This window comes from Globicephala melas, chromosome 4 (genome assembly GCF_963455315.2).
Source record: "Globicephala melas chromosome 4, mGloMel1.2, whole genome shotgun sequence".
In the NCBI taxonomy this organism is placed as follows: domain Eukaryota; kingdom Metazoa; phylum Chordata; class Mammalia; order Artiodactyla; family Delphinidae; genus Globicephala; species Globicephala melas.
The window spans coordinates 59,597,248-59,612,376 of record NC_083317.1 but is presented as its reverse complement, the minus strand read 5'-3'; the positions used below and the strand labels follow the sequence as shown (position 1 = coordinate 59,612,376).

Genomic DNA, 15,129 nt, shown 5'->3' with positions numbered 1-15,129 from the left:
CCTGAAGACCCTAACTCGCCCTAATCTAGCCATTTAATATCATAAAACTTAAGGACCGTTACTACCCAATTTAGTGCTCAATTACATCATATTTTCATGTTTTGTAATATTTGCTAATTGTTCCATGTATTTGTTTCTCTTTGAGGATTTTATCTGTGACATTATTTGGAGTCAAGCATGTATCTGACACTTAGTACATACACTACAGGTTCTGTTTTCATACGAGCGGAGGTAGCCCAGCTAAGGTTGTAGCTTTCAACAAATCCTAAAAAAAACACCCCAGGATGTCAGGGAAATGGCTGTTCTTAATTCTTCAGCATTATTTCTACAGATATTCCTTTCTCTCCATTTGTTTTCTTCCTGTGGGACCCCTATTATGTTGATGTCATAATTGGGTCCGTGCTCCCAATTTCTTAATTTTTCTCTTTATATCCTACATCTCTTTAGGTAGATCCTCAACACGATCCTCCAGTTCTCTAATCCGTTATTCGTTCTAACGTCCAACCCATTGCTGAGGTCTTTATGTAAACAGTATTATTTTTTAAATCTGGGATTTCCCAGTTGCTTCATCTTTCATCTTTATAGCTGTAACCTGTTTCATTTGAACAACGTCCTCCTATCCACATCTCTTCCAGGATGTTCACTTTGCTTGTCATGAAGTCTTATTCTTCCTGTTCATTAACTCTACTACATCTGGTAAAGGTCATTCAGTTTGACATTTCTCACGTAACTTCCCTCTGTAGATCTGTTGTTATTTTCTCCCATGAGCTCTGATTCCCTGGGCTATCAGCTACCTAGGGTCGTTGAGTGAACTCCAGAGGGGAGGAGCTAAATGTGAGGGGAGTTCAGGGAAGAAGGAGGGACTGGAAGGGTGGAGAGCCTCTGAGTTGACCATGCCCCTTTTCACCCCCCTCCAGGGGTCCAGTCCCTGCCCATCTAATTTTACTTCTACCTTCCCGCCCCTCATCCACCGCCCCCCAGCCCCACTGTTCCTGCTCCCATCCTAACCTGCCGGCGTCTGCCCCGTGAAGGGGCCTGTGGGAAAGCAGGGACAGCTCAGGGTCAGCAGGTCAGCAGGCACAGTGGTTACCCTTCTCCACGCCAGCCTCCACAGACGTTATGCCGCGAGCCAGCCCACCCTGGGTGGGTACTGCTTGTTTCCTCCCTCCCGATGACGATGAGGCAGGGCAGGCAGCAGTACACCTGGGCCAAACTGAGGGAGGCAAAAAAGCACCACAAGAAAGCTCTCCTCCAACCTATTCCCTACCCATGGGCTCTTAGACTGAGGGTGGCCACGTGCCTCTCACCCCAAGAGCTGACCATCTTCTGTCTCTCCAGGCCTCTCACAGACTTTGCATTAGCTCCTCTGTCCCACTGCCCTCCGTCTGGCTTGAGGCATCTCCAGCCTTGGCTCCTGGAAGAGAGCCAGGGGCCTCTGTTGGTTCACCAACCTCTTAGGTATCTGCGTCTGCTCATCTCTGTGTGTGATTCCTTTTTCCTCTTTATCTTTCCTGTCTTTTTCTTTCTATTTCCTGCTTATATTCCTTCTCTTGGGAGGAAGAAAAAATTATAAAGAGGTAAAAATAATTATTTTATGGTTTGAGGCAGAACACAAGGATCTACTCCCTGGATTTTATTTATATGCTGAGTGATTGCACTGCAGGCATGTTTCTTCTAGAGCTATTCTGAGGCCTACTTAATTAATGCTCTAAAGATGGAAAAGCACTACAGAACTACGATGATTGTCAGAGTTATGATCTGATGTTTATCAGCTGTTGTTTTTTTTTTTTTTTTTTTTTTTTTGCCGTACATGGGCCTCTCACTGTTGTGGCCTCTCCCGTTGCGGAGTACAGGCTCCGGACGCGCAGGCTCAGCGGCCATGGCTCACGGGCCCAGCCGCTCCGCGGCATGTGGGATCCTCCCGGACCAGGACACGAACCCCTGTCCCCTGCATCGGCAGGCGGACTCTCAACCCCTGCGCCACCAGGGAAGCCCTATCAGCTGTTTATTTCTGTAGTGGTATTCATTGCCAGACCGGTGCCATTTGTAATTTTAAATAAGTATCGGCAGGATATAAGTATTACCTAAAGAAAACTGCTTTCTAAACAAGACAAAGCCAATCATCTGCAAACATCATCCCCTTCAAAATCTTCAAAGATAATTTCCTGAGACTAGCAGAAGCGGCCTCAGGGAAGGCCATATTTCAGAGACACAACTATTTCTAATCATGGAGTAAACACTGTGGCCAAGATGATATATATGACTTGAATTCTTCTCTGGTGCTCAGGTAAGATGTTCCTCTTTAAATGGGCAAAGATAGCCTGCAGTAGCCCAGATTTGCTCCCTTTGGTCCCTGATCACTTATGTCTGGGTCCATGTAGATATCTTCCAACAAATGTCCTAGCTAGAGAACACCCCATGAAAACTTTTGGTGGGGTTGATTTGGGGGCTGCCCAGAATCCAGATGCCTTGCATGTTTTAGAGGAACTTCCTCCCCTCCACACCACTGTGTGAGTTTTGTGGGAGGCAAGGCTGCCATAGGGGGCAGGTACAGGACCCACGCTCAGAGAGTTGGATGCTCCCACTTGGTACTTTCAACAGTGATTAAATGATACAAAGATGAAGGAAGAGTTTAACACTCGCTGTCAATGGTGACATCAGTAGGGACCATGACAGCAGGGCCCAGGGGTGACCATGTCTAATGGCAGAGGAGGTGGTAGTGGCTAGGTGAGCATCCTGGCCACACATTCCTGCTGCATGACTGTTGTTATAATTTCTTGCAGTGTATTCTCTCTTGGTCCCCATACTGTGAGCTTAGGAACTCAGGTTGGGTGCTATCCAATATCCTTCTAGTAAATTCTTTTTCTCCTTATGTTAGCCAGTTGATTTCTGTTGCCTGCAGCCAATAACCTTGCCTGACCCCACACCTTCTTTCCTTCTCTGTCTACTTCATTCATAGCCCACAGCTAACTTGAGCCTTACTGTCCACAGATCTCCCCAAACCATCTCTGCACACCCAGACTTCACTCTGTTTGCCTGTTTCCTTATCCCCCACTTTTTATCCCTTTATTACCCAGATAAACATTGTCCTTCTCCTAGAAACCTATAATTCCTCCACTCTGGTGAAGACCGTGCAGGGAGAGAGTGGGGACGAATACAGGATTCCTTTTTTGCAAGTATTAGAGAGGATAAAATAAAACTGTGAGCATTTACGTGCTAATTTTGGGGGGAGCATAACGTACACCCCCAGTTACACAAATTAAAATAGTTGTGAGTCACTTCGTCCACAAAAGGGCAGTTAGATCTAAAGGGACAGAAAGAGTCAGTCATTCTTGTTTGCTATGGCTTATCTTCATAGCTATTTAGTGGGGATCCAGAAATACCAGTTCTCAGGATTAATACTGCCCTAGAGGAACATATAGGTTAACTGCTTAGGTCTCCAAGCTGCCCTATGTCTGGCACAAAGAAGGAACCCAGCATTAATGACAATAAAGCACAAAAGAGATGAAGACTGGTCCACAGGGTGGTGGGTGCCTGTGGCTCTGTGAAACACTGAAGGAAATCTGTCACATTCACCGTTTTCCTTAGTGTCAACTCTGCTTGCCTGACTTAACACAGGCAAATGGATGCCTGGATGATCCATGGAGGAAAAACAGAAGTGAAAATCCTCTTGTTTCAGCTTTCAGTAACTGTAAGGGAGTCAGACATAAAGCTCTTAAACTGTATGATCAAACAACCTGACTGTGGAATTATGACTATGGTATTTAAACACTTTTATTGTTGTTGATAAGCATAACAGATGTGCTCTTGTGGGAGGTTTAGTAGAAATATCCGAGGAAATGTCCTCAGGAACCTGAGTTATGTTCCTGGCTTTGCTTCAAACTAGTTGTATAATTTGGACAAGTAATTTATTTTACCAGCTCTGTTTTCTCTCCTTTTAAGAGAGAGGAGATTGGGTAATTTAAAAGGTCCTTTCAGCTCTTAAGTTTAAAATACAATTACCTCTTTCTTATGGTTTTGAGGGATATATATATATATATTTTTTTTTTTGTGGTACGCGGGCCCCTCACTGTTGCGGCCTCTCCCGTTGCGGAGCACAGGCTCCGGACGCACAGGCTCAGTGGCCATGGCTCACGGGCCCAGCCGCTCCGCGGCATGTGGGATCTTCCCGGACCGGGGTACAAACACACGTCCCCTGCATCGGCAGGCGGACTCTCAACCACTGCGCCACCAGGGAAGCCCTTGAGGGATATTTTGTGTTTCTTTTATTGATAGAAAAAATAGAAAAAACATCACAAATGCAAGCCCAATGACACACTTCTGTAGCTAAGCAGACTTGACAAAGAAAATCTTGACATGAAAAAAGGAAATAATGGTACATGAAGTCAAAACAAATATATACTGATTGCCCAAATAATGTATGCTCTTCATCCTCCACTGTTGGTATTATTAACATTCTATAGCAAAACCTTAAAAACTGGGAGACCGGCTCTGAATCAGGAAGGAAGGAACAAAACATATCTCCTGAGATGAAGAAGAAATAATATTTTGCCAGTAGCAAAGCTTCAAACGACCAGAGAACAGGAAGAACCTTGATGGACTGACAGTGTTCACAGAAGACTGGAAAGACAAAAGGGATGGAAGAAGCAGAGAGACAAAAGATACATAGAAAAAAGGAGCAACAAGAGAATGGTAGAGATCGGAGATGGTGGTAACAGAGGGGAAGGTTGGGAACAATGGTAAGAACAATGAGCCCCCAATAAAGAGTTGCTTCAAACTCTTTAGTCCAAGATAGGCTATAAATGTATACACACGTACGCAGTACTATAATACTAAAAATATAGGGTGGCCTTTTCAACAAATGGTGCTGGAACAGCTGGATATCATATGCAAAACAAAAACAAAAACCAAACAAAAATTCTAGACAGAGACCTTACACTTTTCACAAAAACGAATCCCAAATGAATCAGAAATCTAAACGTGAAATTCAAAACTATAAAACTTCCAGAAGATAATATAAGGAGAAAATCTAGGTGACCTTAGATTTTATGGCAGACTTTTAGATACAACACCAAAGGCATGATCCGTGGGGAAAAATTGATAAGTGGTACTTCATTAAGTTAAAAAATGTCTGCTCTGTGAGAAATGCTATTAAGAGAATGAGAAGACAAGCCCATAGACAAGGAGAAAATATTTGCAAAACTTGTTTCTGATAAAGGACTGGTATCCAAAATCTACAAAGAACACTTAAAATTCAACGACGAGGAAACAAACAATCCAGTTTAAAAATGGGCAAAAGATCTGCAAAGATGCCTCACCAAAGAAGATATACAGATGGCAAATAAGCATATGAAAAGATACTCAACTGTATATGCCATTAGGAAACTGCAAATTAAAACAATAAGAGGGCTTCCCTGGTGGCGCAGTGGTTGAGAGTCCGCCTGCCGATGCAGGGGACGCGGGTTCGTGCCCCGGTCCGGGAAGATCCCACATGCCGCGGAGCGGCTGGGCCCGTGAGCCATGGCCGCTGAGCCTGCGCGTCCGGAGCCTGTGCTCGGCAATGCGAGAGGCCACAACAGTGAGAGGCCCCCGTACCGCAAAAAACAAAAAACAAGATATCATTCTACACCTATCAGAATGGCTAAAATCTAAAGCACTGACAACACCAGATGCAGATGAGGATATGGAACAACAGGAACTCTTCATTCATTGCTGGTGAGAGTGCAAAATGATACAGTCCTTGTGGAAGACAAGTTTGACAGTTTCTTATAAAACTAAACATACTTTTACCGTATGATCTAGGAATTAAGCTCCTTGGTATAAACCCAAATGAGATGAAAACTTATGTCCACACAGAAATCTGCACCCAAATGTTTTTGGCAGCTTTATTCATAATTGCTAAAAATTGGAAGCAACCATGATGTCTTTCATAGGTGAATGGATAAATAAACTATGGCATATCCAGACAATGTAATATTATTTAGTACTAAGAAGACATAAGCTATCAAGCCATGAAAAGATATGGAGGAACCTTGAAAGCATATTGCTAAGTGAAAGAGCCAAGTCTGAAAAGGCTACATGCTGTATGATTTCAACAATATGACATTCTGGAAAAGACAAAACTATAAAGAGAGTAAAAAAAACCAATTGGTGGTTGCTAGGGTGTGAAAGAAAGGAAGAAGGGATGAATAGGTAGAGCACAGGGGATTTTTATGGGAGTGAAATTATTCTATATAACTCACCATAATGATGGATATATGACACTATGCATTTCTCAAAACCCATAGAACTGTACAACACCAATAGTGAACCTAATGTAAACTGTGGACTTTAGTAAATAATAAAGGCCAATAAAATATCAATATTACACCAATATTTGTTCATCATTAGTGTACCACGCTAATGCAAGATATTAATAATGGGGAAACTGTGTGAATGGGGGAGGGTGGGGAGAGGATATATGGGAACTGTCTGCACTTTCTGCTTAATTTTTCTGTAAACCTAAAACTACTTTGAAGAATAAAGTTTTGTTAAAAATATGTACATATAGGGGACAGTGAGGAAGCAAACAAAGTTGAAAATCTTTTGCAGCCAAGGTTAGGCAGAGGGAGAGGTGAACTTTTATCTATACTTTTAAATGTCCACAGTATCAAGTGTAAGTTCCCAGGTAGCCAAAGGATGTTTTTACTCAGGACAACATGTTACTTGATGATGTTAGATAAACTTTAATTTTGCCACCATTTTTGGAAATTAAGTATTTTATTCAAACACTTAAGAGTCTAACCAAAACATAGGTGATCTTCACTTTTAAATAACCAATACTTTCATAATTACATAGTGACGCCCCTGGCCATCCTTGGGATCAGCTGTAGAAGGCTGGGTCCAAAATAAAGTTCCTTAAAATTATGGATTGAAAACTAGCTCCTCAAAACCTTTTCAGTGGTCCAAATAAGAGAAAATTTCCCACTTCTTGGGAGCTGTGACAGGGAAGTGGATTCCTACAGCTTTCTTATCAGGAAAGAAAACTCATATTCAACTTTCACTGGACACATTTTTCAATATAAGACAACTTCAAGCCACCTTTACTCTTCTTGTTAAACTAACTGAAAAATCCCCTGTTGAATCTTGTAGCAAAATTAACATCTGCGTATAACTTCTTCCCAAGAGTAAAATCAATTTCTTTGGCTATTACTGTCACTTCAAATAAACTGAGGGGATGAGGGGAATAAGAATTTGAAGTAATTAATTATTACAGCAAATTAATTTTATTAATAACATTTACTATACAATTTAAATTTGCTATATAACATTCAGCTTTGCTTTTCAGGAATGGAGCACTATCTTTTAACATGTAAATCAACTGCTTCTCCTATCTAATTTTTACACACATTCTTATATATAAAAACCGAAGGATCTTAGGCTGAGGACTTAATAGAATACAATGTTATTCTTATTGCTGACCTTAGGTTTTAAGCAAAATACAGGTCCTTAGGTTTTGTTTTGGTTTGCATCGCCAACTAATGTACTGGAAGACCTCAAAGTTTCCATTTTCAAAATGTCCAAGTAAAGAAAAGAAAGATCAATGTTTATAATTTTTTTTTTTAGCAAAATAGAAAAGACTATATTGTCTGGCAGCCCATGATGTATTTGATATTTTTCTTAGCAAATAAGCAGAAAGGAAGGTGAGGCCCTAATTCCAATAGCTCATTCGATGTGCCTTTAAATCATCAACGCACCATCTTGGTGTGTTGACATGAACTTCAGTCAGCTCCAGCGTTAAACAATGCAGGAAGAGCTGGCTAACATACTCCGGGGTGCTGCATGGCAACGTGTTATAACATCAACAGGGTGTGGTTACTTCTATCTGAAATGAAGAAAGAAATGCTGGCACTTCTAGCAGCAAAGAGGTTTCACGGTATCTTCAAGTCCCTTGGTCTTTAAGATTCAAGCTAACAGTGAGGAATGACATAGGAGATACATCTGGTAACACATTGAAACCAAATCAGGAAAGGCAGAAAGGCTGAAAATCTCGATGAACTGTATAAGAACCTAAAACACCCTGTCAGAAGGGACCATCACAGCAGTAAAATCTACACAAAACAAAATAACAACTGAAAAACCAAACCCAACACTACAGCAAGCTTATAGACATGGCACTCAGCAAGAAACAAAAAGGAATTGAAAAACAAGTTCAGCACAAGTAGCAAAGGTAGAGGTCCATTGTACAGTTTAGCATATGATTATCAGGTCAGGGCAGGCAGAAGATGGGCCGTGCATAAAATCAGACTCATAACTGGAGTAATGTCAGCCCCTAAATACCCTTATGACATGTCAATACTCTTTTCTCAGAGCCACGCAGGAAAATGTGAGAGGTGACTCTACGGACTGAATGTTTGTGTCCCCACATCCCCAAATTCATATGTTGAAGCCTAATCCCCAGGGTGATAGTATTTGGAGGTAGGGCCTTTGGAAGTTAATTAGATCATGAGGTTGGAGCTCTTGTGATGAGATTAGTGCCCTTATAATAAGAGACAGGAGAGAGCTGGCTACTCTCTCTGCTCTCTGGGCCACATGAGGACACATCTGTACGTGCTGTTTACAAGCCCAGAAGCCAGCTCTCACCAGATACAGGTCTGCTGACACTTTGATCTTGGACTTCCCAGCCTCCAGAACTGTGAGAAATCAATGTTTGTTTCCTAAGTCAGCCAGTCTATGGTACTCTAACAGGCTGAACTGACTGAGACAGTAACCAACCACCCAGGTAATGTGCTAATGAGATGATTCTTCCCAAACAAGCACCAGTCCAGTTCAGTAAGGAGATGTGGGAGGACAGCAGAGGAGGTTCCTCTGCCTCATTTTGTAAAGAAAACGGGGAGAGTACCTACGACTTGGAGAGAACTGAGGCTATTGCATCAACATTTTTAATTCTTCTAAGTAGTAATGTATACAGCTAGAAGTTACCCCTGGAATGTCCTGTTCATGAGGACTGGATAGGCTTTTTCAGTCTGTATCTGACAGGCTGGTATAACTGATTCTAGATACTGGTTGATATTAATAAAGCCAAGATTTGTTCCTTAGGCATAGACAACTATATGTCATTAAAAGATAAATGCCTCAGTGTAATAAACAAAATAAAAGAAATAAGTCCAGAGAAACATTTCAAATTCAAAAATCTATGGCAAACAATGAATTCTGTCACTGAAAGCCTCAGAGAGGACCTCTTGCTGGGTCATGGTTAGATTTTTATTTAAGGGCTTCTTATCAACATCTAGCTCAAATATAAACATCTTATTATTGTCGCCACGTGTCTCTACAAGAGTATTCTCATTTCCCAATAAACCTGCTTTTATGCCCTCTGTCCCAGTCAAACCCATCCCTGACAATTTTCTCAACAAGGTGATTTCCTTCTAGTTTGGTCCCAGCCCTTGACACAATGAAACCCTATGCCCCTTGAAAGGAGTCTCCAGACACTTCCCCTCCAGGGACTGAAATGAACCACAATCTTGCCTGACCTGTACCTTCAATCGTTATTTTCATTATCCTTCTTTAAACCAGTCACTCCATTCCTTCAGGGATTTTTCTTTTAACGGTAACTTCGTATTTACATTACTCTCAGCCTGGAAGGCATGTGAGACTTTTCCAGGTGCTAGCTTAGCTAATTAGCATGACACATTTGGCTAAATAGTTCTCCAAGACAGCGTTTGGTATGGAAGATGCAGTGGCTGACAGGAGAGGTTAGGAACAAAGTCTCCCACAGAGGTTTCCTCTCTGCACCAAAGCTTAAACTTAGAATAGTCTTTCTCCTCCAAGCTGAAGGAAAAAGAATGGCAAACATACCAATGGCTTGAAGCGAAAAGGGAAAAAGATTAAAACGAAAAAAATTAGTCTTTTTTTTCCTAAACCGAATTCTTTTTTCTCCTTTTTTTTTTAAAATGCACTTATCCACATTGTTTTAATTTTTTCTTCCTTTGCTTACAGCATTATAGTCAGTATTTGCAGACAGTGTCTTTATATGAAACATCCGGTGTAATTTTAATGATGATTAGTCTTTTCCAAAAGAAAAATCTTTAAATAAAATGTACTTAATTGAGAAAAACTTGTGTGAAGTCAAGATTTCTGGAGAGCTGCTCTCTGGAGAGCTAGATGCTACGTGAAAATTAGGAAATAAAATTTGTGTTCATTGGAAAAGAAATGGGAAGCATTTGAAAAAGAGTTCAGGAAAGTCTTCTTTTTATAATGCTCTGTAGTGTGAATTTAATGATTTCATGTGCTACATGTCCATTAGTGCCAATATAAACCCTGTTATATGTATTTCATTCAATATTTTTCAGTTTTCCAATTAAGAATACACCTATGTCTAAACCAAATTCTTAGTTGCACTGAAGACAGGTAGATGGGAAATGACATGTGCAGGGGAGAGAGCCCTGACCGAGACTTTGCTCAGGTTAAAGGAAAAAGGTTCTGCTCTTGGGCTCATAGCTCTTCATTTAGCAGAGTTCTTTAGTGAGTTTGGGGTTGGTCATGGAGGCAAAACTGCTTGACGTGAGAGAATAACAAAAATTTAGAGACTGAGAGCACAACATTTGGGGTGAGGGGTGGCCAAGAAGATCGTGACAAGACAGGGCCTGAAAAATAGTGCCACCATCCTGATATTTCTCCTGGTGGAGGAATAGCTGGTAAATTGTTATGACAGTGTTGCTTAGATTTCTGGTTTAATCTATCACCTACTCTGTGCTGTTCTGCAATTCCCTTATGTTACTCCAGACCTTCAGTAAAATTCTGCTATATCCAACAGGATTGTGTTCATGGTATTAGAAGGAGGGGGCGCTGGTCTCCAACATGAGGCAAAAGGAACCAAGAAGAGAGGAGGCCATCAAGAGAAACAGAATAATGGTTTGGATGGGCAGGTCAGAACAATGCCATTTCTGGAGAAAGCAACTGGAATACAGGACTGGAGGGAGAGAAGGGCAATTTTCCAAAGTAAATTGATTGAGGATTCCACTGTCTTATTTGCACATTAAAGAGAAGTTTCAGAAGGCTGTAAGATTTGAGGACATCTGGTTCATATTATTGCATACTGGCATTAAAATAATTAAAACACTTGAGTTTTCTGCTAGTCTTAAGGTTTCCAACTATATTTCTCAGACTAGTAAAATTTAGGGACTGTCAGCTTTTTATTGTATTATGCAAAGATATTTTAAAAACTAATTATCACCATTGTTTCATAAAATAAAGAGCATTTTAACATACATACAGGCAAAATGGAAAGAGCATAATCCCAGAACAATTTTTTAAAATTTTGTTTTTATCTGAAATGATCTCACATTCAACCTACTAAAAAGTATATTTTATTTAGGTTTAGCTTAAAGAATCCTTAAATCTTTTTTCAACTATTTATTCATTTTTTCAAAAACATTAGTAAACCTGTTATGTGTCAAGCACTGTGCTAGGTACTAGGGTATAGAGATGGACATGACTCTGCCCCCATCCTCAATATCTCACGGTTTTCTGGGAAAGTCAAGTAGGTGACCCTAACTGCAAACAGTGCAACATGTGCTAAGGTAGAGGAACTCACTGAATACTGCAGCCAAAAAGGTCCAAAGAACAGTAAAAAAGCAGTCACTGTATCTCTAAGCAGCAGTGTAAGAAATACTAAAGCCTGATGTAAGGTCTTACTTTGCACACATCATTTGAGTTTCCTTACCAATGATTTAGGGGGAAACTGGCAGTACACCCCAGAGATCATGGGGTTTTTCAGACATTTATTTATTCTGAGCCAATAACAGGGCTGGGAACACACTTCAGGTACAATGTCAGCTGGTCCATACAGCACACAGAACTGGAAAAGGTGGGTTACAAGGAATGTAGGGAGTAAAAACTGACACCCCCCCCCCGACTTGTCTACAGTGGAATGGCTCTGCACACAGTCACTCTTCTTACTTCAGGAGTACAACCTAAAGGTCAGCGAGGGACAGGACAGGGTAAGAATATGGTGACGTGGTCCATGGTGAAGACCAAGCTTAGGATCTGGTGCCAGACTGGAGATGGTGCACTTGCTCAGTACACACACTTGGGAAATGTCTGGGAGTGGTGATGGGCACACTGGTCCCTCTTGGCTAAATACTACCCCAAGCTACCAGGTTTCTGAGTTTTGATCTTAAGTGAGAGTTAGGGAGGCATATCATGGTATCCCAATCATCTGGTTCTGGAATTTCCCCAGTGAGTGGGGAATGCTGGCATAGTAAGGGATAGATATACATTCATACACATGTATACACATATATACACATTCATTCACATACATTCCTGGGAAGAAGATCTAGAGGCAGGTACACTGGGGAGTTTTCTCTTTTCTCTGTGCCTCCTATTAGAGGGGAAAAGCTAACTGTATGCATTTTCTTACATTATACAATCAGAGTATATGTGTCAAAGGGGGTAGTTGCTGGAATAGTCCTTTTCTTCCCTTGTCTCAGCTCAAGTTTTGTCACAAATAGGTCTAGAACTTTCACTCAATTATCCATCCTTGTATAAAATCAAAACCTCGATAAATCGGCTGATGGCTGCAGTTCCAATATCTTTGGCCGGGTCTTCTGGCTTCTCTGAAGCACAAACGTGTGACAACGGTACAGAAACACAGACAGTGACTCTTGAACACACAGAGGTTCTGCAGCTTGGTCTGTTCTCACACATTCCCATTTTAGATTCTGAGCAGCTCTCCCTCCCCATGTGCTATGAGATAGAAGTCTGGCAGAATCATCCAAAAGAGATGAGGTTCCTTCCCCGCAGGGGATTAGGAACAGAAGTGCAGTCCTTTCCCTCCTCAGCCTTAGAAATCGTGACCTCCCTAGAGAAGGGCCCAGCAGGGGGCCAGGACCCGCAGACGGTGCGGGGAACCAGCGCCCCTGCAAAGCCCAAAGATGCTAGAGACCAGGCCGGGAAGGCGCGAGAGGAGGCGAAGGTGTCCCCGAGGCCGGTAGGGGAGGATGCGGCAGCTTGGGCAAGGCAGTGATTGCTTTGAAGGAGAAAGGGAACGAGGGTCCCTTGGTCCCTGTGGTCTCCCGAGGTCGATTCCCCAGGGACCCAGAGCAGCGACGGGGCTCTGGGGTCTGGCAAGTTCCTGGGAGCGAAGGGAGCGAGTGTCTTACCTGGCCGGGCTGGCTAGTGTAGTTGAAGGAGTAGATGTTCTCGGTGCTGAGGCTCACCACCCCGTTGTAGATGCGATCGAACTCAGCGCCCCTGACGGGGTCGCGGGGGTCGTGGCGCCGCGCTAAGGGTTGCGCGGGGAGCCCGGGTGCAGCCGGCGGCAGAAGCCAGGACAGCGCGCAGAGCAGCGCGCAGAGCAGCGTGCAGCCCCGCATGGTGGGCGCCGCGCCCCAGGGGAGGGGGCGAGCGAAGAGCCGCTCCTTCCAAAGCCCCTTGCGGGCCCCGGCGCCGGCTGCAGCGCAGCGCAGCGCAGGCGATGCCCGGCAAGCCCTGCCGACGAGTGCTGGCAACGCGCTGGCGAAAGGCTGATCAAATATTGGTGCAGCCTCCTGGGGTCTCCACGGAAGGTCACGGGGCGGAGGTAGGGGGTGCGGAAGATAGGGGGACCGGGGGCTGCTGCTTTGCTTGCCGGCTTCTAAGTCCGTTTCCTTCCCCCTTTCTCATTTCTGAGAATTCCCCAGCTTACCCAGCCAGAATTTCAACCATCTCTTCCCCCTAAACCTCAAAAAAAAAAAAAAAAAGAAAGAAAGAAAGAAAAAAATTGCGTTGGAGACATTAAAAAGAAATATCCACTAGTCTTGAAGAATCAACCTGACCAGCCATTGAGAGGAAATTCAGTCAGTTTCAAATAAATAGGCACGCGGCTGCAAGCGAAGAAATAGAAAGCAACAGAGCCTGTCCCCAAAGAGGGTGCACAAGTTCGCATTTCCAGACTGCTACCTGCAGAGACCTCCTGCTCGTCTGAATGACGGTTAACTCTCAATTCTCCCTTCTCTAACAGAATTCTCCCTTCTCCCTTCCCAGCCACCTGCTTTATTTTCTTATCACCTCCTAATCTCAAGGAGCCTCGCGTCATCACTTTCTCTCTCCCTCGCCATACGTGTACGTATGTAAATATGTACAGTCATAAAAAAACAAATAGATATGGTAAAGAAAACAATTTCGAACACCGCCTCAAGTCTAGTCCCGGAAGTTGTCAAAGACGACCCAGAGCAGCTGGCTTTGTGCAGAGGGCACAGCTTCTGCCCTAACTTCTTGTCTACTTTACCTCTGCAATGACTTCTTAGATTTAGCAGAATCCCCAGGATTCTGTATTGTTTTTCAGGAGAGAAACCGCAGCCCCAAATCAAAAGGAGATACCCTTCAGGAAAAAATTAGGGGAGTCAATTTAAACAGTTGAAGAGGCAGGTAAAGGGTGGGTTGAGAAGAGGATCCCTCGGAAGTCCTGGCAGAACATCAGTCACAAGTCAGAAGGACTCTTTTCTTTCAGCTTCAAGTTATTTGTAAACTAGAAAAGAATATAATTGAGTTCAACCTGAGGGAACATTAAAAAAGAAGCCACAAAGAAGGAAAAATATCATGTTCAAAGAATTACAGATTAAAATCCTAGCATTTACCATTCAATGGGAAGTGTTTCTCTCTTTTTTTAACCTTATTGAATTACTACAATTTATTAAAACATCAAAAACAATGAGCGCAATACATTTGGTATAAAGTTATAAGCGCACAATCAGAAAGCAATGCAGATGGGCGATTGAATTAGATGACTTCCTATTAGTACTTTTATTAGAATTTAAATTTTTTTTACTTTTAAAAAAATGTTTTTGAAAATATATCGGCATGAGGACAAAAATACTGATTTAAAGAAGAGTCTGGGGGTAAAGTTTAAAATAGAACTGATTGTTTTTGAGAAACATAGCATGATAATTTCATCCAGAATTTGAATGATGTTAAATTGCTGTATTTAAAATGTCTATGCCTCTTTTTATAATTTAAAAAAGTTTCATGAACTTGAAGTTTATGATGTCCTTTGAGATTAGCTGGCCTGGCCAGTTCAAGCACTTTCTAGAGGAGTAGGATCATGGAGTCCTACTCAAACACTAAGAGGAGTGAGGAACTGGCCCTTTCACAAGGTGACCCCTTCTT

At 42.4% G+C, this 15,129-nt stretch overlaps 1 protein-coding gene across 11 annotated transcripts in view; it reads right to left on the bottom strand.

The window, feature by feature from the left end:
* The window catches only part of SIDT1 (SID1 transmembrane family member 1), a 79,131-nt gene extending 65,166 nt beyond the window's left edge, over positions 1-13,965 (bottom strand). For 4 of the 11 annotated variants that reach the window (XR_009563699.1, XR_009563697.1, XM_060298068.1 and 1 more), the window contains exon 1: positions 13,146-13,965. Coding sequence is in view for 6 of the 11 variants with exons in the window: in XM_060298068.1 (XP_060154051.1) it covers positions 13,146-13,358 (213 nt within the window). In the remaining 5 variants the exon portion in view is untranslated. The remainder of the gene's footprint in view (positions 1-13,145) is intronic. The other 7 variants (XR_009563700.1, XR_009563701.1, XM_060298070.1 and 4 more) reach the window with 3 other exon arrangements.
* Positions 13,966-15,129: the final 1,164 nt, after the last annotated feature.